The sequence below is a fragment of the Lepidothrix coronata genome, unplaced genomic scaffold (genome assembly GCF_001604755.1).
Source record: "Lepidothrix coronata isolate B3197 unplaced genomic scaffold, Lepidothrix_coronata-1.0 Scaffold218, whole genome shotgun sequence".
Classification (NCBI taxonomy): domain Eukaryota; kingdom Metazoa; phylum Chordata; class Aves; order Passeriformes; family Pipridae; genus Lepidothrix; species Lepidothrix coronata.
The window spans coordinates 1,171,169-1,199,033 of NW_016690398.1; the positions used below are offsets into that span (position 1 = coordinate 1,171,169).

General features: G+C 39.2%; 1 protein-coding gene across 1 annotated transcript in view; it reads left to right on the forward strand.

Moving 5' to 3' along the window:
• Window positions 1-529: 529 nt before the first annotated feature.
• SI (sucrase-isomaltase) overlaps window positions 530-27,865 on the forward strand; it is a 44,650-nt gene continuing 17,314 nt past the window's right edge. Inside the window, exons 1-29 of the mRNA XM_017833593.1 lie at window positions 530-540; window positions 1,923-2,046; window positions 3,337-3,410; window positions 5,930-6,047; window positions 6,128-6,237; window positions 6,885-7,036; window positions 8,317-8,488; window positions 9,852-9,951; window positions 10,232-10,344; window positions 10,858-10,983; window positions 11,687-11,818; window positions 11,986-12,105; window positions 12,826-12,939; window positions 14,691-14,775; window positions 15,357-15,474; window positions 15,850-16,021; window positions 16,685-16,801; window positions 17,287-17,441; window positions 17,730-17,814; window positions 18,556-18,612; window positions 18,979-19,103; window positions 19,371-19,459; window positions 21,039-21,088; window positions 22,381-22,551; window positions 23,050-23,199; window positions 24,467-24,673; window positions 25,484-25,638; window positions 26,636-26,804; window positions 27,625-27,721. Coding sequence (XP_017689082.1) covers window positions 1,923-2,046; window positions 3,337-3,410; window positions 5,930-6,047; window positions 6,128-6,237; window positions 6,885-7,036; window positions 8,317-8,488; window positions 9,852-9,951; window positions 10,232-10,344; window positions 10,858-10,983; window positions 11,687-11,818; window positions 11,986-12,105; window positions 12,826-12,939; window positions 14,691-14,775; window positions 15,357-15,474; window positions 15,850-16,021; window positions 16,685-16,801; window positions 17,287-17,441; window positions 17,730-17,814; window positions 18,556-18,612; window positions 18,979-19,103; window positions 19,371-19,459; window positions 21,039-21,088; window positions 22,381-22,551; window positions 23,050-23,199; window positions 24,467-24,673; window positions 25,484-25,638; window positions 26,636-26,804; window positions 27,625-27,721 — 3,457 coding nt within the window. The 5' untranslated portion in view covers window positions 530-540. The remainder of the gene's footprint in view (window positions 541-1,922; window positions 2,047-3,336; window positions 3,411-5,929; window positions 6,048-6,127; window positions 6,238-6,884; window positions 7,037-8,316; window positions 8,489-9,851; window positions 9,952-10,231; window positions 10,345-10,857; window positions 10,984-11,686; window positions 11,819-11,985; window positions 12,106-12,825; window positions 12,940-14,690; window positions 14,776-15,356; window positions 15,475-15,849; window positions 16,022-16,684; window positions 16,802-17,286; window positions 17,442-17,729; window positions 17,815-18,555; window positions 18,613-18,978; window positions 19,104-19,370; window positions 19,460-21,038; window positions 21,089-22,380; window positions 22,552-23,049; window positions 23,200-24,466; window positions 24,674-25,483; window positions 25,639-26,635; window positions 26,805-27,624; window positions 27,722-27,865) is intronic.

The window sequence follows — 27,865 nt, forward strand, 5'->3', positions numbered from 1 at the left end:
AATCTTTCCTCTTTTCCTTCTGCTTTTGACATTTATTTTTAGCATGCCGTGAAATCTGTTTATTATTAAAATTAATATTTTAAAATTAATCCTGATTTTAATTCAGTTCTCTCCTGCAACTATTGAAATAGCTCTATTCCTGATTTGGGAATGTTTAATGACTTCTTGTGGTGCTTAAAGCACATATGAGTGACAAATCACGTGAAGGTTCCATGGAGGTTCTGTAACAAAGATATGGGAAAAGGAGACAATAGAAACCAGGAGTTACGCATTTTATGGCTGTTTTTTTTCCCTCATTGCAGAATCTGATGCTTTATATTGAACCCAAATATTTATAATTAACCAGCCATTCCTGCAATAATCTCAGTGACTGCTCAGTCCAAAGTGTGTGCAATGTGCCTGTAATTATGTTGTACCTACCATTGGCTGATGGGTTTGCAAACAAGGCAGAAAACTGATAACACAGAACATAAAGCTTCAGTTTTCATCTTGACCTTTACAGCCAAGAGCAGCACATGAAGGAACCAGAGGAGCTTTAAGGTATGTCACTCATTTGATTGCATCTAAGTTTCTGGAGAGCTGAATGAATGTGCACATCACATGACAGGATTTATATTTATAAATTATAAAGCTTTATTTCCCGAGTATTGGGTCTCAGGGGGAAGACCATGAGAATGAAAGAACTGAAATGCAGGGGGAGAGGTCTGGATGACAAGAACTTGAATAAGATCCTGGTTTCCAGAAAAATGACCATTAGTTTTTTAGGACTGCTGGTTGATGTCATGCGGGGTGACGCAGCAAAAGAGGTTTTTGAGATGAGGATACTTGTAGGGCGACGGGTTGTACTTTGAAGAAATGACAGGCAGGAGACTAAAATGATTTAAACTGTGATTTCACACAAAAAAAAAGTTTCTTTTAAAGTGTCTTTCATTGCTTTGGGTCATCACTAAAACACATAGGAGTGTTCTGCTGTGTCAACACAATGCACATGTATTCCCACACTTCCTTGATTTAACTGAAAGGAGCCAACTTCCCTGCATTTGAGGTTGTTTTATAAGCTTAAATGTTCTTAACCAAATGTTAAATGCAGTAGGAGGTGCCAACGGATATTGATCTGGACGCTGGAGATTAATTTTAATTAGTTTTATTGCTGGTGCACAGTTCAGTGTTAACAGCACTGGGGTGTTCTTTGACTGGGGCTGAGCAACTGCTTCCACTCTGTCCAACAAAAAAACCCTCCAAATTCTGGGAAAATTGTAAGTTTTACAGCAATTTAAGGCACTGACTCCATCAGCACACTCTCCTGCATTTAAGTTGTGATTTCAGCAGCAACCACAGTACCACGGGCTTGTACACATGATCTGTTCTTCCACTGTGTAAATAATTTACCCCGTTACCTCTGTCTTGCCTTTCCCACGTGTCATGGACACATTATCAGAGTTTATTAGAGGCTTTGTCAAGTACAGTTTTAATCAACTTCCTCCTTTGTAAGATAACTTGTGTGTGTACTAAAGCAGGAAAGAAAGCTTTAAAAAAAAAAAAAAGGATAAAAAGAAAGAAGATTTTCTTTGTTTCCAGTTTCAAGAATTTTAGTAAGAGGTAGGAAACTCCGTAGTTAATCTCAGGAGAAAATTGTTCTCCATGTGTAAAGTGGTTTTCAGGGAGCAAAATACATTTCTCAGTGATTGGCCACTTGTGTAATAAAACCATAATCTGTGCTGTGTGAATTGTCCTGGCTTGGAGATTTATTGCACATAGTCCTTGAAGAGTGTTTTGTTTAATCCTCAGGATTAGATGATGTGGTTTAAAACCTGAATCACTTCAAAATTTTGCAAATTTAATGAATTGGTAATGCAATTTGTAGGGTTTTCAAAGCTGTTGCTTGTGTTTTCCTTTTGCCAACTGTGTTTCTTTGGGTCTAGATGGGCAAAAAGAAGTTCAGTGGGCTGGAGATCAGCCTGATCGTCCTCTTCTGCATAGTAACTGCCATACTCTGTGTCTTCATTGGGCTTTTTGCAACAGGACATACTGGAGTCAAAGATCCAGGTAAGGACTTTCCATGGATCCTGTAGGGCCAGAGCAAAACCCCTGAGTGGGAGCTGCCTGATTCAGTGTCACTGTTCTGTACTTACCATTATCCAAAGGTGGATCATGCTCAGTCCTTCCTACGGATAATTTGAGTAAAATTACCAGTTATGAATGTAATAAATAGCATGACTCAGAATTTATAGTCATGAAAAATGTTTTACCTCTTCCTCCCGTGGCTGGACTTTCTTTATGAGCATAGAACTCATATAATTTCAAAATTTGTGAGTATGAAAGAAGGTAACTCTGGGAAAAAAAAAAAGGGATCAGGGAGATACATTATAACCCTAAAACCCAACAGTATTTCTTGCTAATGTATTGGTATATTAGAACCCTCTTGTGTTACAGGGCTGTGATTTAGAGCACCTGCTTTACTCACAGTTCCATTTTGAGTAATTCCATTTACATACAGGGACTGAAGCAAAAAGCTTTAAGGTGAAAATGGCAGAAAAAAAACAAAAAATAATTGCTTATACAAAGCAAACATTTCTGTGCTTTAATAAAACTGTCCTTTCAGGCCAATATCTGCATTTTATTTTCCTGTTTCTGTCACGAGTCGGAGTTTCCTTGAGCAAAAAGTACAAGTGCAGATAATGCAGAGAGGCAAGTCTGGGGATGTGTGTGCATGTCAGCCCCAGGCCACACTTCTACACTTCGTGGGCCTCATTCCAGACATGAACAATGTTCCCAAATATGTAAAGTAACATTCAGTGCACCCTTTTGCCAGCTAAAGCTGCCCGGAGGTCACCTTAAATTCAGTCTGGCAAACCTGAAATCTTAATGGAGCATCTTAATGGAGCTTTAAGGTGTTTTTACCTGATGCTCTAATTCCAGCTCCTGTGGAAAACAGTGGTTCAGGGGAAGGAGCACCATGAGAGCACCACAGGGACATTTAGGACAGAGAAAATTCCTTCTCATTTTAATTTTGCACTTATTTTCGCAAGAAGCAACGCATATAGACCCACAGAGAAATGGGATTAATGCACACCTTAAGAAATAAAAGCATCAATATTGTCAGTATTACCCCTGTGTTCCAAAACTTTAAAGTGAGGTTGTCCCGTCCGAAATAATCGTGAGCAATTTTTCAAAGGTAAAAGTAAATCATATGAACAGTAATTTATACTCATTCTAGTCTATTTTAGAAGTTCAAGATGGAGCCAGTGGGAGAAGTGAGTGTGTTAAGAGGTATTCAAGTTATTCCTGCAGTTTGGGGATGCTGGTAAATAACCCATTCTTTTGTTTCCCAAACAGATTTTTACCCACAATGCTCGAATATACGAAACGAGGAGAGGATTGACTGCATCCCAGATGAACTGGCAACAAAGGTCTGAAAATATTCTAGAAAATACTACTAAATACTCTTTCTCCCATAAAACCTCACACTTACTAACAAAAATATTCTCCCCAGCAGTTTGGGTTTGGGACAGGTGGAAACAAAATGAGCCAGACATCGAGCAGTTAAAAAAAGTCATTCTTTATTTAAACAGCTCTGCCTGAACAGCTTCGTTTTGTGTGATGGTCAAAATCTAGCCTTTGTAATAGTTCAGAAATAGCAGGTGAAGATGGGCTTTGCTCAAATGTGCAAGACTTGTGAAATGTGAGACACAGGGCCACAGTTTCTTTTCAAAAGCACTTTGAACCTCAGCATCTTCCTCTCTTGGTTGGGTGTCTTATGGAAAATATCATGGAAATGATATTTTGGCTTAAAAACCACTGAATTAAAATTCCCAGTGAAAAGTATCATCTCAGACTTGGAGCAGCTTGGTCTAGTGGAAGGTTTCCCTGACCATGAGATGAGTTTTAAGGTCTCCTCCAACCCAAACCATTCCATGATTCTATTATGACTTCTATTTTTCAGTGCTCTCACATTCAGAAACATTCTGTAATAGTTAGCCTTGAAAGAGTATTATAATTATAATAATTATTATTTTTCATCTTTTTTATGAACGTTCTCATCTTCTGATGGAAGCTGGTGGATGCCTGGAATCTTCTTTTTATTAGGGGCAGGGGCAGCTTAGGAGAAAAAAAACAGTGTGATGTGTGACATTTCTGTCAATCACAGAAGCATAAAAAATTATTAGCCAGCTGTCTCAATCTCTGAGGGAATTCCCAGTTTAATTCCAGATATGACAGTTGCAAAGCTCCTGTCATGCCATGGGTTTTGTTATGATATATAGTTCAATCAAGTCCTGGGGGGGACAGGTTAGGAAAGGTTCAAATCACAGCCTGTTCCTCTGCTCTTGCTGTTCCTTCCCTGCCCCAGGAACATGCACAGCACTGTGGAAGTCATGCAGATCACTTTAATCTTTAATTACTACCTTTGAACCAGTCACCCCACATTAAGTGCTGCACTCATCATACAGGGAGGGAAACAGTGTTGCTCTGGTTGCAACTGTGAGAAAGAATTAAAAATAATCAAATTACAGATCCCAGCAGAAATGTAGGGCCAGGTGCACATTGGAGCACTGGGGGGTACCTGCTATGGAATTAGAGGTAAAATAAATGATTCCTGAATCTGTTCTTTCCTCGGTGAAGAAAGACCAGGCAGCAAATTTCATGGATAATTTCAGAGAGAAATCTCACCTCTAACCCGTGCCCTGAGGAAAGCTGTCAGGTTTCCACACAGAGTCCCAGCCCAGTGATTCCATTCATTCCTGTAGACATTCCCCCCTGGAAGCAATCAGGTTGTCCTTTAGGTTATTCTGACACAGCAACCAGCAGAGCTGGAAAACCACAGGCACCTGCTTAGAATAACATCACTCTTCTGTAGTGGTTTGCACAAATGGTTTTACAATAAACAGCAGCTGGGAAAACCATGATTTGCTGAAGCTCATGTAGAAGGTTCTTGTCTGCCTTGATTCCCTTATTCACGGAATATGCTCAAGATGAAACCAGAAAACGAGTAGGATTGCAGAGGATAGAAACAAATAGAAGCAAAAATGAGAGAACAGGAGGAAAACAGAAAGGGAGAAACAAAGGAAGAAAGGGAGAAATTAATTTATTAGCTGATCACAAGGTCGGTGAAAGAAAGCAAATATTTATTAACTCTTCGGTGCTGTGGAAAATTTTCGTGAAGTTTGATTAGACATGCAGAACACACCAGTAAAATCCGAATTCCAGTGAGCAGAGCTAGTGTATTGTTGTTTTGGTTTCTGTTTTTTTGTCCCAAAATCTCCTGCTGGTAAAGGTCTGTTTGAGTTCACGTAACAGCAGAGACAAGCTCTTCTTTTAATCCTCGGTGCACAGTTCATCCTGTACCCCATCATAAACTGTTTCCTCGTATCCAGGATTATTCCTAATTAAGCTTTGACTTTGGCTTTATTGGGTGTTGGTATCTCTTGTGCTGGTTTTATAGCTCTGAGGCCGGGATCACATCTTTGTTTATACTCAATGATAGCTTTTATAACAACCTCCCCGATGTCTTTGGTGAACTCTGCTCCTTTCCTCCTTTTGATCACACTATACTGCATCTCAACTGTGTGCACTATAGTGTGACACTATACTGCACAGCTCAAATGTTTCAATAATTATTTTTTAATTTTCAATAATTATTTTTAAACATTCAATAATTATTTTTAAACGTTCATTTTGCCTGTGGATCTTGTGGTTTTAAGTAAGGACATATGTTTTATAAGCAAGTTGACTCTGAATCCAGAAAGAATCCTCCTTAGTGTGTTCTGTGCCACTGAGTTCCCTCAACAGAGTTTCAGAGAAGGAGCTGATCCAATTGCAGATGTTATTAAGATTACTGGTGTTTGGGGTAAAATGTGCTTTTTAAATGGGTTTAGTATGCATTTATTTGTGTAACACCGGATCATTTGTGCCTCCCATGTCCTTATCTCAGACGACCTGCTCCCGCCGTGGCTGCTGCTGGAGCCCCCTGGCCGACACCAGCGTGCCCTGGTGCTTCTTCTCCCCAAAACACGGGTACAAAGTGCGGTCACAAAAATCAACCACGGCAGGTGAGCTGCGGGCTGGGCTCCCCCACTGCTGCATGTGCTGGTGGCCAGAACAACACAGTAACCTGTGTTTTCCTCCCAAGGATTTGAGGCTACGTTGAAGAGGCTGCCATCACCTTCCCTCTTTGGGAATGACATCCAGACTGTTCTGCTCACGGGGGAGTATCAGACAGCAAATCGCTTCCGATTCAAGGTTAATCCTTTTTCTCTGCTGCTCCAAGGCTCGTGTTCTCTGCAAGGCGGGAGGTTGGAGGGCTGGATTGACCCCTCTGAGGCACCCTCATGGTTCCTGCTGAAATCCCTGTCTCCTTTCTCTGTCCTCTCTGCTCAGTGCATCAGCTTTATCACAGTGGGATTTCTGCATGAAAAATTGGAGACTTTGGAAATCTCAGGTTTTATATTATCTACCATTTGTCCTCATCACAGGAAAAATTTGGGTTTAAACACATTTTACTTGCTTTTTATTTGTGGCCTGACCATACCTCTCAATCATTTTGACAGACAGCATTAGCTTTTCCAGTGATTCCTGTTTTCTTTGGAAAGCTCAACAGTCCATGCCATGAATGTGGGGTGTCAATGAGTTCTGGGCTTGAGCAGCTTCTGTGGTAGACTTCATCTTATGGTGGGTTCCTGCTGATCCAGGAAGACAGAGTCAAGTATTATGAGGAAAATGGTTAAAAATTAGTAATTGAATTTGGAAGTGAATAACAGTGAAAGCAGAAGAGGAGACTGGGATAAGGGTGGAAGTACCCCGAGTCAGAACTATGCGCTTATGCTGAAAAATATTTGAATTGGGGACTAGTTTATAAAGGCCCAACACTTCTGTTTAAATATTTGCAGATCACTGATCCTAAAAGACAGAGGTTTGAAGTCCCTCATGAGCATGTGAAAGCATTCACTGGATCTGCAGCCTCCAACCTGAAGTACCAAGTGACACTGCAGCAGAACCCCTTTGGTCTTGTGGTGACCAGAGTGAGCAATGGCAAAGTGCTGTGAGTAACTCTGGTGCTTTGCTGGGTGACAGGGGTGCCATTGGTGTTCTCTGAAAGCTGGTGTTGCCACACAGGGCATAGACTTCTCATCTTTTGACTGATGGATACTCTGCAAGGACTCCTGAGAGGTCTTTGGAAGCAAAGTCTGTGCTATGGAGAGCTCTGTCCGAAAGGTTTCAGTTCTGGTTCTCTCTTTACTTCCCTCCAATAGGGGGAAATCTCTACAGCTGCTTTATTCAATTAATTTGGGGAAGTTTTTATTACCTGAAGGACTCTTTGCACGAGCAAACCATGTGGGAAAACTCCTGATTGCATCTTTTATCTCCTTTGTTGCAATCATGTTGAATCCCTGAATCACCTTTAGACCTGTGATATCCAGAATAGCTGTGTGAGCCACTGCTGAACTGGTCATATAAGGTGTAAGTTAGATATTTGATGGACTTGTACACTGGATTCTCTCATCCCATTTGCCTTTCTAAAAATAAATAAATAACCCAACCCAGTGGCCATTAGAGAGGGGAAGTGTCAGGATGAACCTGGTTATTAAACCAGCCCAGCAATGATTACCTGTCACAGGGCCAGGCCACTTGGATTACCGAGGTTTCAAGTTTAATTAATTAGGGGTTACTTTTTGCTCTTATTAGTATTGTTTGCTTGCTTAGAATTCCTCTGCAATGATTGATTTGCAATTATAGAGGGCACAGAAGATGGACTTGGTACTCAGTAGTGCATGACTGATGAAACAGGTGTATGGAGGGGGAATAACAAACCCAGTCCAATGGAACTGTGTTGAAGCAGTGCTCTGGAACATTGTCTAAATTTTCCTTAGGCTTTTGTTTAATTTCATAACAGTTTTGGTCTCTAGAGAAAAAGAAAGATACAATGATGCTGGACTCTGAGTATCTAAAGGAAGCTGATGTTATCATGGGGTAAGGGCAGCCCCTCAGAGATAAATCCTTGATGAATTTGTTTGCACAAGGGAGGCCTCTTTGAAAAAGTAAAGTGGGAACCAATGTGTCATTACATTTCATTACCAAAATCCTGATTGTCCAGATATTTATAAAATCTGTGAACTTCTATCACAATTTGTCACACTGGAGGGCCCCAGAAGGATCAGAGTTCTGACAGATCTGCTGCTATCACCGATTGCAAGAAAACCTGAACGGTCTGGGTGGACACCTGAGCCATCCGGACCCAACTAAAACAACTGAACAGTTCTTGCAGCGATCCTCGCTGAAACACTTTCCCATTGATTGATTATTTTTGTGTTGTTTCACCAGGTTTGACACCACCATAGGCCCCCTGGTATACGCTGACCAGTTCTTACAGCTCTCAATCCAACTGCCCAGCAGCAACATTTACGGGGTGGGGGAGCACGTGCACAAGCAGTACCGGCACGACGTCAACTGGAAAACCTGGCCCATGTTGGCCAGGGACATCCCCCCCTCTGGAGTAAGTCTGGCTGCATTTCACCTCATTCTTTGCAGTTCTGTAACCCAAACCTGTTAGGCATTAATGTATCCACTGGGTTTTTCCCAAAAGACTTCTCGGGCACTGTATGTTGTCACTGACACACTCGATGGTGCTGATGAACATTCCTCCATTTCTGATTTTTGTGTCGCCTTGTAGTTGATAACCAGTTGATAAACATTAATAGATGAGAGTCTTCAGCTCCTACTGACAAGTAAAATAAATAACAGACTAATAAATAATTAGTATGTCCTAATGCATAGGATAATAATGCAATGTGTGCAGAGTTCAGTTCAGATACTGCTTTGGTAACATCCTTGTAGCTCACCAAATGATGGAAAAATTCTCTTTAACAGCTGTCTCTTTCCAAGATAAAATATGCCTGTTAGCTGTGATTTCTTTCTTTAGTTTTTCTGGCTGTCTCTTTATGAAAAAAATTTCTGGGGCACCCATTTCTCAGTAATTGTGAGACTATTTGTTGCCATTACCTCAATTTCATGAAGCAACAACCCATATGCTTTAATTTAAGAGAGAACTTCAGTGTTTCACTGAAATGGGAGCTGTACTAACAGAAATTAGAAGGTGAGATGACTATATGTAGTTAATTAATGATTTGGAATATGTACCCTTTACCTTGAGACTCCTTCCCACCATTATCTCTGGTTTAAGATAGTTCTCAGCTGAGGTTCCACCGAGTGTAGACTCATTAAGTTTAACTAACAGTGAACAGAATCAAGTTAGACTGAGTTTAAAACACTCAGGTTCTGTTACTTAATTAGACCAGAGTTTTCTTTTTCAGGAGAACAACACAACTATTGCAACACTTGCCAACATCTCCAAGGGATTTTGTTGCTAATAATAACAACAGGGAAAAACAAACAAACAATAATAACAACATATTAGAAAGGAAAAAAAAAAAAGAAGCAAAGCACTCTTATTTCCATAGATTAGACATAAAATTATTAGCTTTCAGGGTTAATAGAAATATAGATCTATGGTCAAAGGTGATGAAAGCACCTTTCAAGTTCTCCTGCTGGCTTGATATGCACATCTATTACCCAGAAATAGTGCTGCAATATGTGCTGCCTGCCTGCAGATCCATCACATCTGCTCACTTATATTGTCTGTTTACTGGGGAACCTTTGTTTTAATGGAAAATGTTCTCATAAAGGAGAATAATGCCAGGAAAGAGAAAACAGAACTGTAGGGAAGTGTCAGGATTTAAATGTTTGCTGTTTGCTCCATTTTAAGTTTCGGGTTCTACCTGTTGTACATTTTGAACTATCCCAGAACAGAGATTGTTGTTAGATTTTAGTCATCTTACATGTTCTTTTTATCATTTTAGGAAGTGCGTAACTTATATGGAGTTCACACTTTCTTCCTGTGTTTGGAAGACAACACTGGAGCCTCCTTTGGTGTTTTCTTAATGAATAGCAATGCCATGGGTAAGAAATCTTTGTAAAAATTAAAAGATAAAAGCTTGAACAATTGGATTTCTTTTGATTCTCTTCTCTGTAGGATGTAAAGGAATGGAAACCTGGACATTTAAAAGAGTTATCTGAATCCTTTTATTCTTATTTGAAAGTTCAATTAATGGCTTTGGGTTCTTTGGGTATTTGTGTTTTGTGTTTTTTACTTCAATAAATTTGCTAATCTGGAAAATTAAGAAGTTATTTTAGAGTGAGATGGTCTTCAGGCTCAGTTTTGTGCCCTCTTGTCTGGCAGAGTTTGTGGTGCAGCCTGCTCCAGCAGTGACCTACAGAACCATTGGTGGGATCCTGGATTTCTACATCTTCCTGGGAGACACTCCAGAGCAAGTAGTGCAGGAGTACCTGCAGGTATCTTTACCTACAGAGGTTGTGCATTGAACAGATTGTTTAAAGTTCTTGGGATTTATTTCAGTTTTGTTGTCTCTTTGTATGACAGTGTGTGTTGACCCTATTAACTGAAGGCATGACTCAGTATATATCTAACTAAGAATAACTGCTAATATCTCAATAATGTGACTTACTCCTGTAAATCACAGGACAAATTCCTGTGCATAAGGCAATTTTATAGCACAGACAGTGTGCTTACAAGCATGCCATGATTTTATGATCATAAAACATCACTGGAATCTTTTGTACTTCTCAAGATCTGCTTAGGTTTCAGTGATATTTTAAGGAATGGTCCTTGTCCCCAGATATTTTTGTTTATTAAAATAAATAATAATTAAGAAAAAAAACACAGGAAAAATATTGCATTTGGGAAGGAAAGCCCAATTAAGCGGTATTATTCAAGCAGATTTGAGGAATGTGGATTTAGGGAAACGGGCACTGATGGCACGTGGGATGTTTTCTCTCCCCTTGCAGTTCGTGGGATTGCCAATGTTTCCCTCCTACTGGAGCCTGGGCTTCCAGCTGAGCCGCTATAATTACGGCTCCCTGGAGGAGGTGGTGAATGTGGTGGAGAGGAACAGGGCCATTGGACTCCCCTACGTGAGTATGGGGTGAGGGGGGCAGGAGGAAGCTGTTCAGCAGCTCAGTTTAAATTAGGACATTTCTGAGGTTTTTCTGCATTTTAATGGTAGACCCATTATGAGAAAGTGTAACTTGAGCACTTTATTGTAATACTTTTACATATCCAACTGTATCCACTTTTCTTCTCATGTCACCTAGTCCATGAAATAATTTTTTTATTGTTCTCTGGAACCATATATTGTTCTTAATGGACAGTCAAAGGTAAAGTACAATTAACTTGTAAAATTAGATTTTAGATGGCATTAACCTGATGTATTAATAGAATAAAAATGCCCTAATATTAAGCCAAAGAGTTAAGGAAGGAACATTTGGATTTAAGGGAATAGCTCTTGAAATCAGGCAACTGCAATGACACAGCCACAAGTCCAGGGGTTATTTGAAAGGATGCAAATATATGCATTCATTTAAATTCTGTTAATTTAAACGCAGCTCTTTTCAGGCACAAAAGATGTGTCAGAACAGTTAATTAGGGCTGTAAATCCAAGGTGAGATGTTGCTTCCAAGTTGTCCTGACAGCAAACTTTCTGCCAGACTGCCATAAAGTCCCCACAGTAAATTCAGTATAAAACAAGCAGGAATTGTCAGAAGAAATTATTTTGGACTAACAGAAAAATCTTTACATCTCACTCCATGTGTAAAAGATGAATTCCTGCTCTTTCAGGATGCCCAGGTCACTGACATTGATTACATGGAGGCAAGGAAAGATTTCACTTATGATGGAGAGAACTTTAGAGATCTCCCTAACTTTGCAGAGTATATGCACAGCTATGGACAAAAATATATTATCATACTGGTAAGCATTTAATGACCTCCTTTCCCCCTTTAAACACTAATATTATAAGTATTTATTATTATACTTCATTATTCTCTGTAATTATTGCATTTCTTGCCTACAATAATTAATGGAGTGTGTGCTGGTTTCTTCTTTTTTTTTTTTTTTCTGTTTCCTGATTTTTTTAGGATCCTGCCATTAGCACACAAAATCTAGTGAATGGAAGTGCATATGGAAGCTACGTCAGGGGAACAGAGAGAAAAGTCTGGATTAATGGAACAGATGGAGTAACACCCTTAGTTGGGGAGGTAATTGTGGTTTTATTCATTTGAACTCAGTCTGTTGTCACTATTATGGTTTAATTTAGGGCAGGGGGCTCCTTTAAAACACTAATTTCTAAGTTTCTTCTTTCAGTAAAATTACTACCAGTGAGAGCACTCAGGATACAAAAATTCTCAACCTTTCTTTTTTCTTTTTTTTTTTCCAATTTTTTACATTATAAAGGTGGGTTTTGACATTAAATTTTTTTTGCATTAAAATGAATTACTTTCTTCACATTTTTAAATTTTAAATTTATTTTTCCGATAGAAATAAAATTACACTACAATTAAAATTACGTTACAATTAAATTTATGTTACGATTAAAATTACATTTTTTTCACATTAACCCTAAATTTTTTTTACATTGAAAGGTAGTTTGAAGGCTCAAGGGACAATCAGCCAGCTCCTATTTATTTTCAGTAATAACTGAAGACCCAGCTCCCATATTACCTTTTTCATTTAAAATTTTATCTTATATTGAGAAACTTTTCAGCTGTGTATTGTTCCTTTTATGACTGACAAGAAGAATTACTGACAACTCTAGATCTAAGAAATTCATTCTCTCTCTCCCTTCTTCAAAGTCCCTTCTGACATGGGCAGTTCTGTGATTCTGTGAACTCTTTTTAATATAATTTTGTTTATATCATATAATAATATGTAGTTAATATCATAAGTTTAATTAATTAATTCCCTTTTAATATTTGCAGGTGTGGCCAGGGCAAACTGTGTTCCCAGACTTCACCAACCCAGAGTGCACCAACTGGTGGGTGGAAGAATGCAGATTGTTTTATGACACGGTGCCATACGATGGAATCTGGATTGTAAGTAACCCAGAATTGTCATTTTTATTTTTCCTTTTCCAAAACAGTCAAGGGCAGATGAATATTAAATTCTATTTGCCCTGAATTTGAAAGGGATTCTTACTCTTAGGAACCTGAAATCTGTGCAGGACGTGTCTGTCTGCTGGTGTCAAACTTGGAGTTTAGATTTGAGTTTTAAATTTTAATTTGAGTCGTGAATTGTGGCATTTAAATGCTGGGTTTGGGATGTTCAGTGACACTTAAATGCTTCAATTGATGAACCATTGCCAAAAGCAAGTTCATTCCTGTTTTTGGAATGGCAATATTTGGGGACCTGCATCCCTGCTCAGTGAACATGTGCTAAATAGATCCTGAATACGGAATAGAATCCATATAAACTATGGGTTTATGCTCTAAGTAGCTCAGAGAATTCCCACTTGGGGAATCTGCAGTTGCTATTCCAGAGAAAGCTTTGGAAAATTCAGGCTTCCTAGACAAGTTTTTCCACAAAAAGGCTAAAATACAGGCTGGCATGGTGGATTTTAGATACAACTCACAGAAATCAGATGAGATTAAGAACCCTTTTGACTGGTCAGATTAGTTTTGGGTATATTTTAAGGAATAGCCTGTAATAAAGCTGCTAAAAGTGGGTGCCTGAAGGAAATTTGTACTTAAACTACTCAATCCCTGCCTCAGCACCTTCTTCCCTCTATTCTGTTTTTCTGTTTGTTCTGCTGCCTTTTATTTAAAAATAAATAAATACTCTGGAAGAAAACAAGAATCTACTGAATGTTTTGCCATGCATTTTAAGAAGCTGCATCAGTTTAAAATCAAACTTCAGTCCCTCAGCTGCCCTGGGTGTGGTGGGGTGGCCCTGGGTGGGCAGCAAAGCTGCTCCATCACAGTCCTTCTCAGCTGGAAAGTAAATACAGGGAAGAAAAAATGTAGCAAAAGGCTTGTGGATCAAACTAAGGACAGGGAGGGTTCAGTCAGTAATCCAGGGAGGTGGTGGAGTCCCCATCCCGGGAGGTGTTCAAGGAATGACTGGACGTGGCACTCAGTGACAAGGTGGGGATCAGTCACAGTTTGGACTCCGTGATCTCAGAGGTCTTTTCCAACCTTGATGACTGGGATTCTGTGACTCTGTGATTCCCATCACAGGCAAAACAGCCTCAGTTTGGGGAAAAAATTAATTTCATTTCTTAGCAATCAGATCAGAGCAGGTGATGAGAAATAAAATCAGTTCTTAAAACCCTTTCCCCCGACCCCTCTGGTCTTCTCAGACTTAACCTTACTCCTAATTTTCTCTGCCTCCTCCTGCTGTGGCACATTGAGGACTCAACAAAATGTCCCTGAATGATTTTTTTCTCACTTTTTTTTGCTGACTCTGTGGTTCCATCAAGTCCAGCCATGAAGTGTAAGGCTGCACAGCTCTCTTACAAAGAGTAAATAGTTGGAGTGAGGCAAATTGGTCACTCGACTGCAGCATCTCCAGGATGAATTTGCTCTCTCATTCCATGCTTTTCCTGCAGCACATTCTGGGATGCACATAGAAATGCACTTATTCCACTGTTAAACAAAATATTCATGGAAGGAGACAGCAAAGTTTGAAATTTAGGGACTTGGAAAATCTCATAAAGGAGCAGTTTAAGAATACCAAGTAATGATTCCTTAAAGAATAAGAGAATACAGTGGAAGAAATACAATGGAAGACCTTTTTAGGAAAATATTCTTATGGAAATTTTATTATATCCTGCATCTTTCCTTTTCAGGATATGAATGAAGTAGCCAGCTTCGTTCAAGGCTCAACAAATGGTTGTGAACAGAATGACTTAAACTATCCTCCTTACACCCCCGGTAAGTCTTTAATCAGAAAGTAAAATATATTTATAAAAAAATAAATTATTAATTATTGTGAAATTATCTTCAAGAATACAACGTGATTTTAGTTTGAACATTCCTATGGATGGAAAAATCTATGTCTAATGTAGGTGTAGTTTTTACAAATGCATTTTTTCTCTTGTCAAATTATTTCTGAATATTGTCGCTGCCTTAATTATGTCTGATAATATGACGCTACCAGTGGGTTTTTGCATATATCCAGAACTAAAATGGAGTTCATAATTTGCATTAAGTAGTAAATTTAAGTAACCTTTGCCAGCGTGTCAGATGATGATTCAGAAACTTAAGAGCAAAATTCTCAGTTATTCCTTGGAAGGGGCAAAGCTCAAGAGTGGGAATATCACAGAGCAAAGATGGATCAAACCAACAGCCAAGAGCAGCACTTGTATTTTGCAGTAGTTCTTCTGCCTTGGTGAAAAATTGGGAAAGAGGAAAAAGGAGCTTTTGAACACCATGACTGTGCATGAAAGGAAAGATTGGAAATATTAAAAATAAAATTATACCTTACAAATGATGTTTTTCTTCCTTTCTTCGAGGAATTGTTGACAGGTTGATGTTTTCCAAGACATTATGCATGGATGCAGTGCAGAACTGGGGGAAGCATTATGATGTCCACAATCTTTATGGATATTCCATGGGCATATCAACACGGAAGTAAGGAATGCATCCTAAAATCTTCACAAAAGGGTTTCAGAGCAGCACATGACCTGCATTTTCCAAAACACCAAGGGATTTGACTACTAAAGGAACACAATTCCTGGGAACTATTGTGTTACATTTAAGCCAATTCAGATAAGGCAAAACCTGCTGACTCGAGTTGGTGGAAAAAGCCACAAATTGGTTGTCAGAGCTGTGTAAAAAGATTATTTAAAATTAACATCCTGAACTTTGCTAAAATACACCTTGGAAACCGTAAAGGATCCCACATCCCTGGGCTGAATAATTAGTGTAAATCAGTGTAAATCTGCCTTATGTGGAACTATGAATGTGAGTTGTCTTTGCATAATTCCAGTCTCATTTCCTTTTAAGAGCCATCGAGAGTGTGTTTCCTGGAAAGAGGAGCTTCATGATTTCAAGATCTACTTTTATGGGATCAGGAAAGCAAACAGGACACTGGCTGGGAGATAATGCAGCAACATGGGATCACTTAAAATGGGCAATACCTGGAATGCTGGAGTTCAACCTCTTTGGAATTCCTTATGTATGACATCACTTTGTGCCATCCTTTCAAAACCCAGGGACAAGCACTAACTCCAGCTCTGTGATAACACATTTTCTGATCAAACACTATACAGATAACCATCCTACATTTGCAGCTCCAAATTAACCCTCTTTAGGAATCTGGTTTTAGCTTTTTTATGTTTCCCAATTACTGATTTTTGGTTTAGGCCATTGTTTTGATTACTGTGTGTCTATAGTGAGATAAATGTGGGTAACAAATTTATGATTTTATACATCTCAAACTACCCATTATTTCTAGTATTTAAACCCTAGTGAGAGATGTAAAACACTGGTTTTCTTGTAATTTCAAATTAAATAGTGACATCCATTTATGAGGTAAATAGCCAAATTCCTTTCTATGATTTAAATTTGCATGACTTTGGAGATTTTTGTCCTAATGTCTACATATTAGCACCAATCAGGAAGGTAAAGCTTTGTTAAAAATGGAATGATGGGCAGTGTTAGCTAGTTGTCAGTTTAATGTTTTGGACAACATAACTGAATTTGGAAGAAGAAAGGCAACACAAATGTGTTGAGTGGCTCAGTCCCCATGATTATCAATTGAGGTTGAATTAATGCACCTTGTGCAGAGATTTGAGGTGCAGCATCCTGTACTTCCAACATGTTCTGCTTTTATTTAAAGATTGGAGCAGACATTTGTGGCTTCTTTGACGACACCACAGAAGAACTTTGCAGACGCTGGATGCAAGTGGGAGCGTTTTACCCCTTCTCCAGGAATCACAATTCTGAAGGATACATAGTAAGTTGTGCTTTTGCTTAAAAATTGCTTCGTGTTACACAACCACATTTCCTTTAATATCACTTTTAATCATTGCTATCACTGGCCAGTTTGAACACAGCAGAACCTTAAGCTTTCTTTATGAAGTCTCACATCTGAGAGGTTCAGCTTCATAAAGGTTGATTGAGGATACACTTATTTGGCAACAGTGTCATCAATAGTTCTGACTATTGAAGGCTCTGTGACTCTCGGGAGCCCCTTGGCACCAGCCTGGCTGCCAGGATAAACCCTGGACTAACCTGAAATGCCCTCTTTGCTGATGGGGAAAGAGGGATATGCAGGGGGAGCCCAGAGGGGCAGAACCTGAGGCCACAGCACCAGGAAGGAGAACCCAGTGCGGAGCTGCACCGTTAAATTCCAGCCTCTCTGAAACAGCAGCCGCTTCTCACACCTTTCAGAGAGCATTTTCTACGTGCTGCAAATAACAAGTTGCTGTTTGTTTTCAGTCTCAAGACCCAGCTGCGTTTGGAGCTGACTCGGTGCTGGTGAGCAGCTCCAAGCACTACCTGAACATTCGCTACATGCTGCTGCCCTACCTGTACACGCTCTTTTACAAAGCTCACACCCGAGGGGACACAGTGGTACGGCCACTTCTGCACGAGTAAGTTTGCTCATCAGCCCGTGGGACAGTTTTGTAACAAGAGTTAGGCACATTAGATGCTGTTAGAGACTTTGACACCCGTGTACCCTGTGAAAATGGACACTGGAATGTCTATAGACAGCTTCCCAAGACGTGAAATTCCGCTTTGGAGTAATAAGAAGGCAGTTTTTATATTACACTCTTTAGTTAAGATCCTAGACAATCAATACCCTGATACCTTGGGACTGCTGCTGATGGTACAGATCACAAAAAAACTCAGTTACTGCTCTATCCTTCCCATGTGTCCAGGTTCTACAACGATGAAGCAACGTGGGACATCAGCGAGCAGTTCCTCTGGGGTCCTGGGCTGCTGATTTCCCCTGTACTTTATCCAGTAGGTTTGGCTGTTTTGGGATCTGTCTTGTAAGCACATGACAAGGCACAAGGACATGTTGAGTCACCACTTTTCCCCCTTAATTTATTGCTCCCAATGAGAAATAATTTTATCCCTGCTGAAATGGAAAATCTTGCACTTAAACCCCACTCCTATATTCCAGTCCTCTCGGGAGTCCAAGGCATCTGGTGTGATATTCTACTTTACCTCAGCTTCAGATCATCTCTGAATTTCCTTTGGAATCAGTTTCTCTTGCTGCATTTCAGCCTGTCTGTGGCACAACAAGAAAACCAAAAGATCATGACTTGTTGTGTGGCAGAATGTTGTAGATAATGATTGTCCATTCCAGCAACACGATTGCCATGGGGAAACACAAATCATTTGTTAAATACATAAAAGGAAAGCAAAAACCTGAAAGGGGCCAGATCTGAAAAATGTGGAAATAAAGAAGATATAGAGATGCTTGTGGATATGATCTGGTTCACTGGGTTAGAAGCATTGTGACTTTGGGTGGCTTGCAATGAGCTGCCACTTTGTAGAGCAGTGATTTAGTTGTCTCCCAGTGGCTTTGCAAATATTGTGTTTGGGTTGCTCTCCTCCTTTTTGGGCATCACCCTGAAAACCAGGAATGCACAAGTATCAATGATTTTCTCCCAGTGAACTTTAGTTTTATTGGAATATTGAGTTTATTTGATTAAGTTGCCCTGAAATCTGAGTGTTGTTTCTTTCTTCACCTTCCAGGGTGTGAATTACACTAATATCTACTTACCTGATGCAATGTGGTACGAGTTTGAGACGGTAAGGAAACGCAGAGGACGCCATGGGGGTGTTTCCTAAATGGCAATGGGACTGAACTAGATAGGTCTCTGTCACCCCAGCAGGGCTGCCAAAAGTAAAGCTTGTGGGAAGGAGATGGTGAGACAAGGGATGAAGGGTGGTGGAGTGAGCTCATGAATCAACACCTCGAGAAAGGACTCAGATACAGGACATTGGATCATAATGATATGCAGGTGTTTGATCTTTGCATCCCCATTAGCCCAGAGATATTTACAGAACTCCAGCTCTTTCTAAGGGAAGAATTTTGATGAAACTCAACACTTAAGAAAGCACTCCCAGCAGTGAGTAACAACATTACCTGTTCTCTTTTCCATCTCTGTCATAAAGGGCTCTTCAACCTATTCAAGGAAACTGTGGTACACTTTATCGACACCAGCAGACAAAATCGGAGTCCATTTGAGAGGAGGATACATTTTCCCTTTCCAAAACCCAGGCAACACGACAGTTGCAAGGTATTCTTCAAAACTGAAAGCTTTGATGGTTTGTTTTATTTTTTCCAAGACTGGGTTGAGGAATTTTAGGTTACAAATAAGTAGCAACTCGTTGTATTTAGCATTTTCACCTTGGAATCTGGGAATAGTGTGAGCCACACCTCACTTCCACACCTGTTCGTGTTACAGGTTCAGTGGTGAATTGTAGGTTTATTTGCATAGCAGTTTGTATTAAGGTTTTAAGATTGGTTAGATATTTGTTTTACATGTAAGTCTCTCTTTCCACAGCCGCAGGAATCCAATGGGACTTATAATTGCCCTGGATGATAATAATAATGCTACTGGGGACTTGTTCTGGGATGATGGGGAATCTACAGGTGAGCAGTTATCAATAGTGGAATAAGTATAATTAACAATGCATTAAAAAGCACAAGTTTCAGTGTTCCTGCTGGTTTCATGGAGGAAAAAAATGATGATGTAGCACTCTGCTACTGCTTGCTCATTTATCAATAATTTTTCATCATTTTTAAATAGAAAACTGAAAATATTAATTGTGAGATTAAAGTCATGACTGAATTCCACACAAGTAAAGAAAAAAAAAGACACAAGCCTCTAATTTGAGGTTAAACCCCTAGTTTGAGGTTTTGGCTTCCAGTGAAGTTCATGCTTTTGGAATCCAGGCATGTGTAAGGAAAGCAGAGCTCATCCTGGAGCAGTGGAAAGACAAGAGTGAAGTCAGAGTAATATTACCACTTGGTAAAAAGAATGAATGCTGCAGTATTAGCTGCATGTTTCATTTATAATTCTGGGAATTAGATAGAGATTGTGCAGACGGTGATTCATAGAATTATTTGGTATGCAAGGTATCTAATCTTTAGGTGTTCAGGAGATGACAGAGATTTTCCCAGGTGATTTACCCAAACCACTGTCCATCCATGGGTGATATCTGAACTGGGGCATTCTCCCCTCTGTCTTCTGATACAAATAACCTTCCTCCAATATTTAGTCACAGTCCATGTGTTCTACTTGTACAAGTCCTGGAGCCTTGACTCAGCTTCCATGGAAACAGGCAGCTTCTGGGGTTCCCAACTGCATCCCCCTTTCCTAATTGCACAACTCCCTTGTCCTCCACATTTACACCTTCAACCTCCATAACTCCTTTTTCTTGTTAACCAAACCAACCCCATCTCCCAGGAAAGCTTCCAAGATTCTGCTTTTTGAAATGTTGTGGAATTTAGGGATGCTTTTAAGAAATAGAGCTGTGATTCAGCTGCTTATTGCTGCCATAAATACAGCAGGCCTTGGGTGGCTGCTGTACATGTGGGTGACAGCTCGATGGACTCCTTTGGCAGGGCCTAAAATAATGCAGCTATTACTGTACTCACTGCTGTTGGCAAACAAAGCACTAAAACATCTTCTGATTTTATTTCCTGCCCCAAACCTACAGGTTTTAGTCTTTCAGGGAAACCATTTACAATTTACTTGTGATGACAGTATTTATGTTTTTTTTTTCCATAAAGTGGAAAAAAAAAAGCCAGATTGGCTCAACTTTTGTATTTCTTTTTCCTGCTCATGGGTTATTTCCTCTCTTATGGTTCCATGGTCTTTACTGCTATCATCACTGTCATTGTTGTTATGGGGTATTTTAAAGGGTTGGTTTTCACCCAGACATCTGTATTTAAGATAAGAAGGAACACCAGTAAAATAAAAATCAGTCCGTTTTTGAAAAGCTGATTTCAACGAATTTTTGAAAAATTTGGGAAAAGCGGATCTCCTGAGAAGGCTGGCCCAGGGGAAAAAACAAAAAGAGAAATTTCAGTTCCTCAGGAAACATTAGTAAATATTTGAGTTGCAGTAATGATAATAATTAACAATTTATTGGTCTCTAGCAGTGGCACAGTCCGGGTTTTAATTCTGTTCTGCAGTGTAAGTGTAATTTCTTTCTTTACCTTTTAGGTACCATTGAGAATAGAAACTACCTTCTCTATGAGTTTATATGTTCCGGTGTAAGTATTTTATTTGAAATGATCTTATTTTTAAGTTTTGATTTCTATCAAGTGTCTTCCAAGAGCGGTCTCTTCTCCTTCCTTTTTTTCCTCTGAGAAACAAAATATTCGTCAAAGAGGAGTCATGTTCAAAATACTGTAATTTAACGGGGATGAAATCTGTTGTCTTTTTTTCTGCTAGTTAATATAAGTAGGTAAAGAACTCCTATTTCCTTTCATATAATAAACTCAGCAGGGATGAGTTTATTGAGAGAGAAAATTATGAAGCATCAGTGGCGGTTAAAACAGTCAAAAAGGAGGTGCACGTAGTGGTTTTAATTCTAAAAATCATGGAAATTTAAAAAAAAAATAGGTTTTCTTTTTTTTATACAGCTGAATGGCTCCAAAGAGTGAGAAAAACCCACACTTTGTCTGAACCCCTGGAAACTCCATCATGATTAAGTTTTATTGTGTGATTTGTTTAAGCTGAAACTGCCTGGGCAGGGTTATTTTACACCAGGGTGAAGTCCTGAGAGTGTTTCTATTCAATATTGACAGGAGTTATCATATAACAAGGAATTTGGACGCAACATGATAACATATTATTTGTACAATAATAGTAATAATAATAATAAATATCTGCTAAAGGAATTCATTCCTTTGCCATGATGGAATATCACAAGACAAGTGAGAGAATGTAGAGGAACACGAGTGGAAGAACATGGTTTAGTAATTTTTTTTTTAATCATAAGTGAACAAAGAATCATTTTTAGATAAGAAACTTTAGTTGCTGTTGGAGTTTGAAACTCCTGTAAGCAAATCATCTCTTCACTGTAATGACATTGAATTAAAAATTAACCTCGAGTGTCACATGGAGGATGTTCTACACTGGCACGTGTGGTAGCCATGCTGCACTTTGGCCTCTTAATCTAAGAATAATTAAAGACATTGAATAGGAAGTGGTATTTTTATATCAGGAAAAGCAAATAAGAACCTTTGCTTGTTAAAACCCAGCGAGATCACAGTTGAGCAACATTTACCTGTCCTGTCACAGACACACCCCAGCCTTTTTTATTGCCCAAAAAAGCAAACAAGAAAAAGAAAGCTGAAACACAGCTATAAAGCACATTATACAGATGGGAGAAAAGCATTATTGTGATAACAACAAGCAGAGCAAGAATTATTATGTTAGGAAAATTAGATTGGCTTACTTTATGCTATAATATGAAAATCTGATCGGAAAGAAATAGTTAAATCAAGAGGACTTTTGGCAGATTTTTTTTTTTAATAAGAATGTGTCCACTATTTTTCAGAATACTCTGCACATCAATGTTGCATTCAACAACTACAGTGATCCAAACAACTTGAAATTTGAAGAAATCAGGATATTCGGAGTGCGCCAGGAAGTAACATCAGTCACTGTGTATCAAAACAATGTTGTGCAAGATTATCCACTTAATATCAACTATAGTTCTTCATACCAGGTAAAACAGTAACAGGAATATGGAAAGTAAACATATTTCAAATTGCATCAGTTTTGGTTTGTGTATTGCAAAGGACAGTCCTCAGTGCTAGTGCTGTTTCAGTAAAATATAATGCAGATTTTATTGCAGAATGAAAGTAAAATTGCATTCAACTTAGTGCATCTAAGTTGTGGTCTCACACCCTCAGTGCAGCAAACAGTTTATTATTATTTATTATTATTTATATTAACTTGTGTATTTATTCTGGTTTGCTTCCAAGGAAGCTGTGGGATTAACTCAATTTTTTTTAGATTCCTAATTTTTCTGATTTTTGTTTGCAAGAATATCGGTTGTGTGTGCTTGTAAAAGTGAGATTGGATCAAATACTACAGGACAGGGGGTTTTGTGAGCTGTCAAGTCACAAAGTGCATTATCCTTGAGCACCAGCACCTCTGCTGACTGAAGGAAAGATGGATGGGATGTGACATTTAATAACTCTTTATTGTTTAATATTTATAGACTGCCGTTATAACAGGACTTCAGCTTGAACTGGGAACATCTTACACAGTACAGTGGCAGCAAAACACAACTCTCGAGGAAAGGTTTGATTGTTATCCCAGTCCTGATCCAACACAAGAAAAATGTGAACAACTTGGCTGTACCTGGGAAGTAAGTAATTATTTTCTCTAAACTAGTGAGACAGTAAAATTTCCAGAGTCAGAGCTTTTTCTTTGTGGTTGTTACGGAATAAAAAGCAGTTTGGCAGATTTGTCAGCTTTAAATAAAATGGGGTGCAGATCTCAGCTGGCCTGTACTGCTGGGTTTTGTTCTCCTCACTAGTTGGCAACTGGGTAAACTCTCTCAAAGTGCATCAGAAATTGAGGAAAAATGTGGTATTTTTTGAAAGATGGAAAGAAATAGTATTAGAGTCATGAAAAAGAATAATAACACCTTCAGCTGCCTCTTCTGCTTCACTGGCACCGTGGCCTGGAAGGCTCATCCCCTTTGTCTCACCTTCACAGGCACTGAGGGACATTTTAAATCAGATCAGTTCTTCTGGATCTCAGTTTGCGGGGAAACCCTTGAATCTCCTGGAAATTTTGATTCTGATGTGACCTTAATTGTTTATATTCACGTCAAGGAACTCTTTCCAAATCACAGTCTCCGACGTGGAGTTGTTTAACACGCTGTTTCATTTATTAATATCCCACAGCTCTAAACTGAGCTTCAGAGGGTCCCTCCAACTAAATTACTCCATGCTCCTCTAAATCCAAAATGTACATCTTGGGCTTATCCCTCAGGAATGACGACCAAATTTCTCTGCTGGTGCTCTTGAACCAGAAACAGCTGAAGGGGCTGATGAACTCTCCTGGTTTTACTGTACTATTAAGAGTATTTTTAATTTTTTTTTGTAATTTTGGACATTTAGAAGTGTTAGGAAATGTTAGATAAGTAGGGAGTAATTTTAAGTGGATGTTTTAAGGATAATTTGTAGTAAAAAGCCAATGGAAAGATCTCTGATGTTGCCTGAATATCTGATGGGTTTGGGGCACATCCCCTCGAAGGCAGTCGGAGACCAGAGAGCAGCGGGATTGAAAGGGAGGAAGCTTTGGGATTGAGAGTGAGGAAGCTTTAGGAATTTCAACAGGCCAGGATTAAACCATGAGCTGAAGATCAGAGAGACAGGGAAATTAAATCCACCAAGGCTTCAGTTTCCTGACTGAACTATTTGTACAGCCTTCACTGGATTGTTTTATTCTATCTGATTTAGTGTAGAGATCAATGGATTCTGTGATATTTCTTTATTGTTGGTAGTTGCATTAAGCTTTCCCTCAAATCCTACATTTGATGGATGTCTGATAAAACCGGGATTCCTTGCTGTAAGGAATAAAAAAATCTGGCTCCTTAACCTGTAACTTCTTTCTGTTTGCATCAGGAAACACAAAATCTGGACGTCCCTTCCTGCTACTTCAGCTCTGACAGCCCTTACTACCTAGAGAACATCCAGTACTCCTCCACAGGGGTTGTGGCTGACCTGACTTTGGACAGTGCCAGGATCAGAGCTAACGAGGCTTACACTACTCCCATCAGCACCCTACGTGTGGAGGTCATATATCACCTGGACAACATGCTGCAGTTCAAGGTAATCCCACCCCAGGACTTCCAGGAGTTGTTAAAAATAACCTTGGTTATGGAAACTATGACAGCTTTTTATAGTCAGGTTTATGTTACACAGGCAGCAGCACCTTTGTCTAAATATGTTTCTCCTTCTAAGCAATTATTTGTTGTTGCTCTTTGCTCACATCTTTTTTTCGTCGTGGAATTTTGTGCTCAGTTTTACAATGAAATGAATCAAAGGTATAATGTGTAATGGCAACCAGAAACTTTGAAACTGAAATTATTTTGTTAATATACAGGTGAATTTATCTATAGGTGTTATCATGACTCTGCAGCTTATTTTTACATCCATCATTCTACTTCTGTTCTAAATTTTTCGATGCATTGTTGTTTAACTGTAATTTATTGCCATGCATTTCACAATACTGAACTAAGTGTGATGCCATAAAATGATCAGACATCAAAAACTAACTTATTTCAACTTTCAGAATACAGGAATCGTTAAAAAAATTGAGTTGAGAAAAAGATTAATTAGAAAGATATTTACCACATACAGAAAGCACATATGAATATTTTCAATATAAGTACATACTTTAAATTCATATAGATAATTAGACAAGCCATTCCTGATCTAAAATAAATCCTTAAGGGATTTGTTTTCCCCCAGACAAAATACTGTGAAATAATTGTAAAGAAAATGTATTGAAAGAAAATAGTCAGCAAGTGTTAGAAAATCACAGCAAGTGTTTTAAAAATCATACCAAATTTCTCTCACTATTAGGGGTAAGATTTCAAACATGTTGCTTATTGGAATAAATTGATTTCTCCTTCACAGATCTATGATTATGCAAACTCACGATATGAGGTCCCAATCCCACTGAATCTCCCCAGCTCCCCAACAGACTCAAGCCAGGGCCGACTTTATGACGCAGCCCTTCAGACAAAACCCTTTGGAATACGAATCCAGCGCAGGAGCACAGGGACAGTCATGTAAGTCACTGTCACTTTATGCTATTTTATTTTATTTCACTTGTGGTTTTTTAGCTCTTTTCAAGGCAAACTGTTTTCTTGTGCTGGAGTGAGGGACACTGACAGCTCCCAGTGGGTGTTCCTTGTGTAATTCCCAGCTTTCTGGGGGTGGGGCACAGCGATTTCCTACACTTCCTAAAATATTCCTTAGGTGACCACAGCACTGAACGTTAAGGATTGACCATTTGGTTCAGTTTTGGGGAATGGTTAGGAAAAAGAAAGTACATAGAACGAAGTAACGTCTCAACTAACTTATAGATGGGTTTTGGTACATGACAGGAGCTTCACTTCTTTCTTTGATTAATTCAGAGCTAGAAAACAGAATGCAATGATGTTAGCAGCTGTATGTTATGGTTTTTATTAAAAAAACCCAGTTATTTCAATTTTTAAAGTTCTTAAGACTTAATTGGAAGCTGGGTTCCCTTTTGCCAACTAGAGTAATAATCCAACCTGCAGTTTAAACTCCTGGAATGATGTAATTCTTTGGCAGAGCACTGTGAGGTTACAGTTTGGTTTCTAAATCTAAAGATGTTGATTTACAACAAATGTGACCTGTGAATGCAATTTCAGCGTAATCTGCACAAAAAGTTCAGTGAACTGTAAAAAGCACCTTATTTTCTCTATTCCATGTGGCACCAGTGCTCAGTCTGGGAGGCAAATACTGTCCTGAAACACATTTTGTCACTAAATTGCCAAAATACAGTGTAACTTGATGACCATGATGCCTGTGCATAATATACCTCTCTCTGAGAGAGACTTGTGTCTCTAAACTGTTTATCAATTCTTATACACCCTCATTTCATGTGCTTTAAGTTTTCTTTAGAACCACAACGGTTCTATTCCCTTTTTACTGAAGAGCGGGAATTTCAGAGGAAGAGAGTAGCCTAAAAAAAGCGTCTGCTGGCTCAACACAGCACTGAGGCCACACTCCACTCTTGTTTTCCTCTTCCCATTTCAGCTGGAATTCAGCCCTGCCCACCTTCACCTTCAGTGACATGTTCATCCAGATTTCCACCCGCTTGGCATCCGAGTACATCTACGGATTCGGGGAGTCTGAAAAACCCACATTCCGAAACGACATCAACTGGCAAACCTGGGGGATGTTCACCAGGGATCAGGCTCCTGCTGTAAGTACCAGAAAACACGACTTTTGGACCGACGAGTCCAACACTCAGAGTTGTTGAGTGGGAATTTAAAGTCCGGTACTGGACACACCCATTGGCTTTGATCATATTTGTAAGGGATTATAATTTGGACGGTCTCAATGGCAAAGGTCTTGTGTAAAACTGTTCTTCATGGTCTGCAAGACCAGTGTGTGGAGCTCAGGCCTTGAGTTGGTGTTAGAAGATGGCAAATGGCTTAGAAATAACAGCAGATTCCTCCTTTTTTATTATTCTGAAAGTTAGACACGAGTCAGGACAACTCCCACTATTTTGGGATTAATTTAGTACCCACAGGGGTAATTCAGCAATCTTTTGTCTGTTGCTGTTATTTCCTACAAGATGCCACATTGGCAATTTGCTGAGAATGACCAATGGAAGCGGTGGTTAATTATAGCTCCAATTCCCAGGTCAGGTTTGAATATATTTTTGAGAAAATGAAAGATAACAGAATGTCAGCAGCTTCTCCTGAGCACGTAAACAGCTGGTCCTGTTTGAAAAGGGAAAGTTTTGTCCTGAGGAAGGGCCTTCTCATTAGTGAGTTTTAAGGGCAGTAACAGCTTTGCTTTCCTTCCTGCCTGGGCAGCCTGAACAAGGCTGACTGGAGTTGTGAAGCTGGAAAGTAAATATGTTTTGTAGGTGTGTAGAGTTTAGGTATATAATTTTGGAGTTTATTTGTTATATCTTTGGCAGTTGTGCCTCGTCTTTTATTAAATGTATTACTAGATGTAAATAAGCTAATGTTTGTGATGTTTCCCCGGTAAAATGTGGTTTATTTTATTTGCAGTACCAGCTGAATTCCTATGGTTATCATCCATTTTACATGGCTCTTGAAGAAGATGGCAATGCCCATGGGGTTTTCTTGCTTAACAGCAATGCAATGGGTAAGAAAACCTTCACTTTATTTCATAGAATCATGGAATGGTTTGGGTTGGAAGGGACCTTAAAGCTCATTTCATTCCAACCCCCATGCCATGGGCAGGGACACCTTCCACTAGCCCAGGTTGCTCCAGCTTGGCCTTGGACAC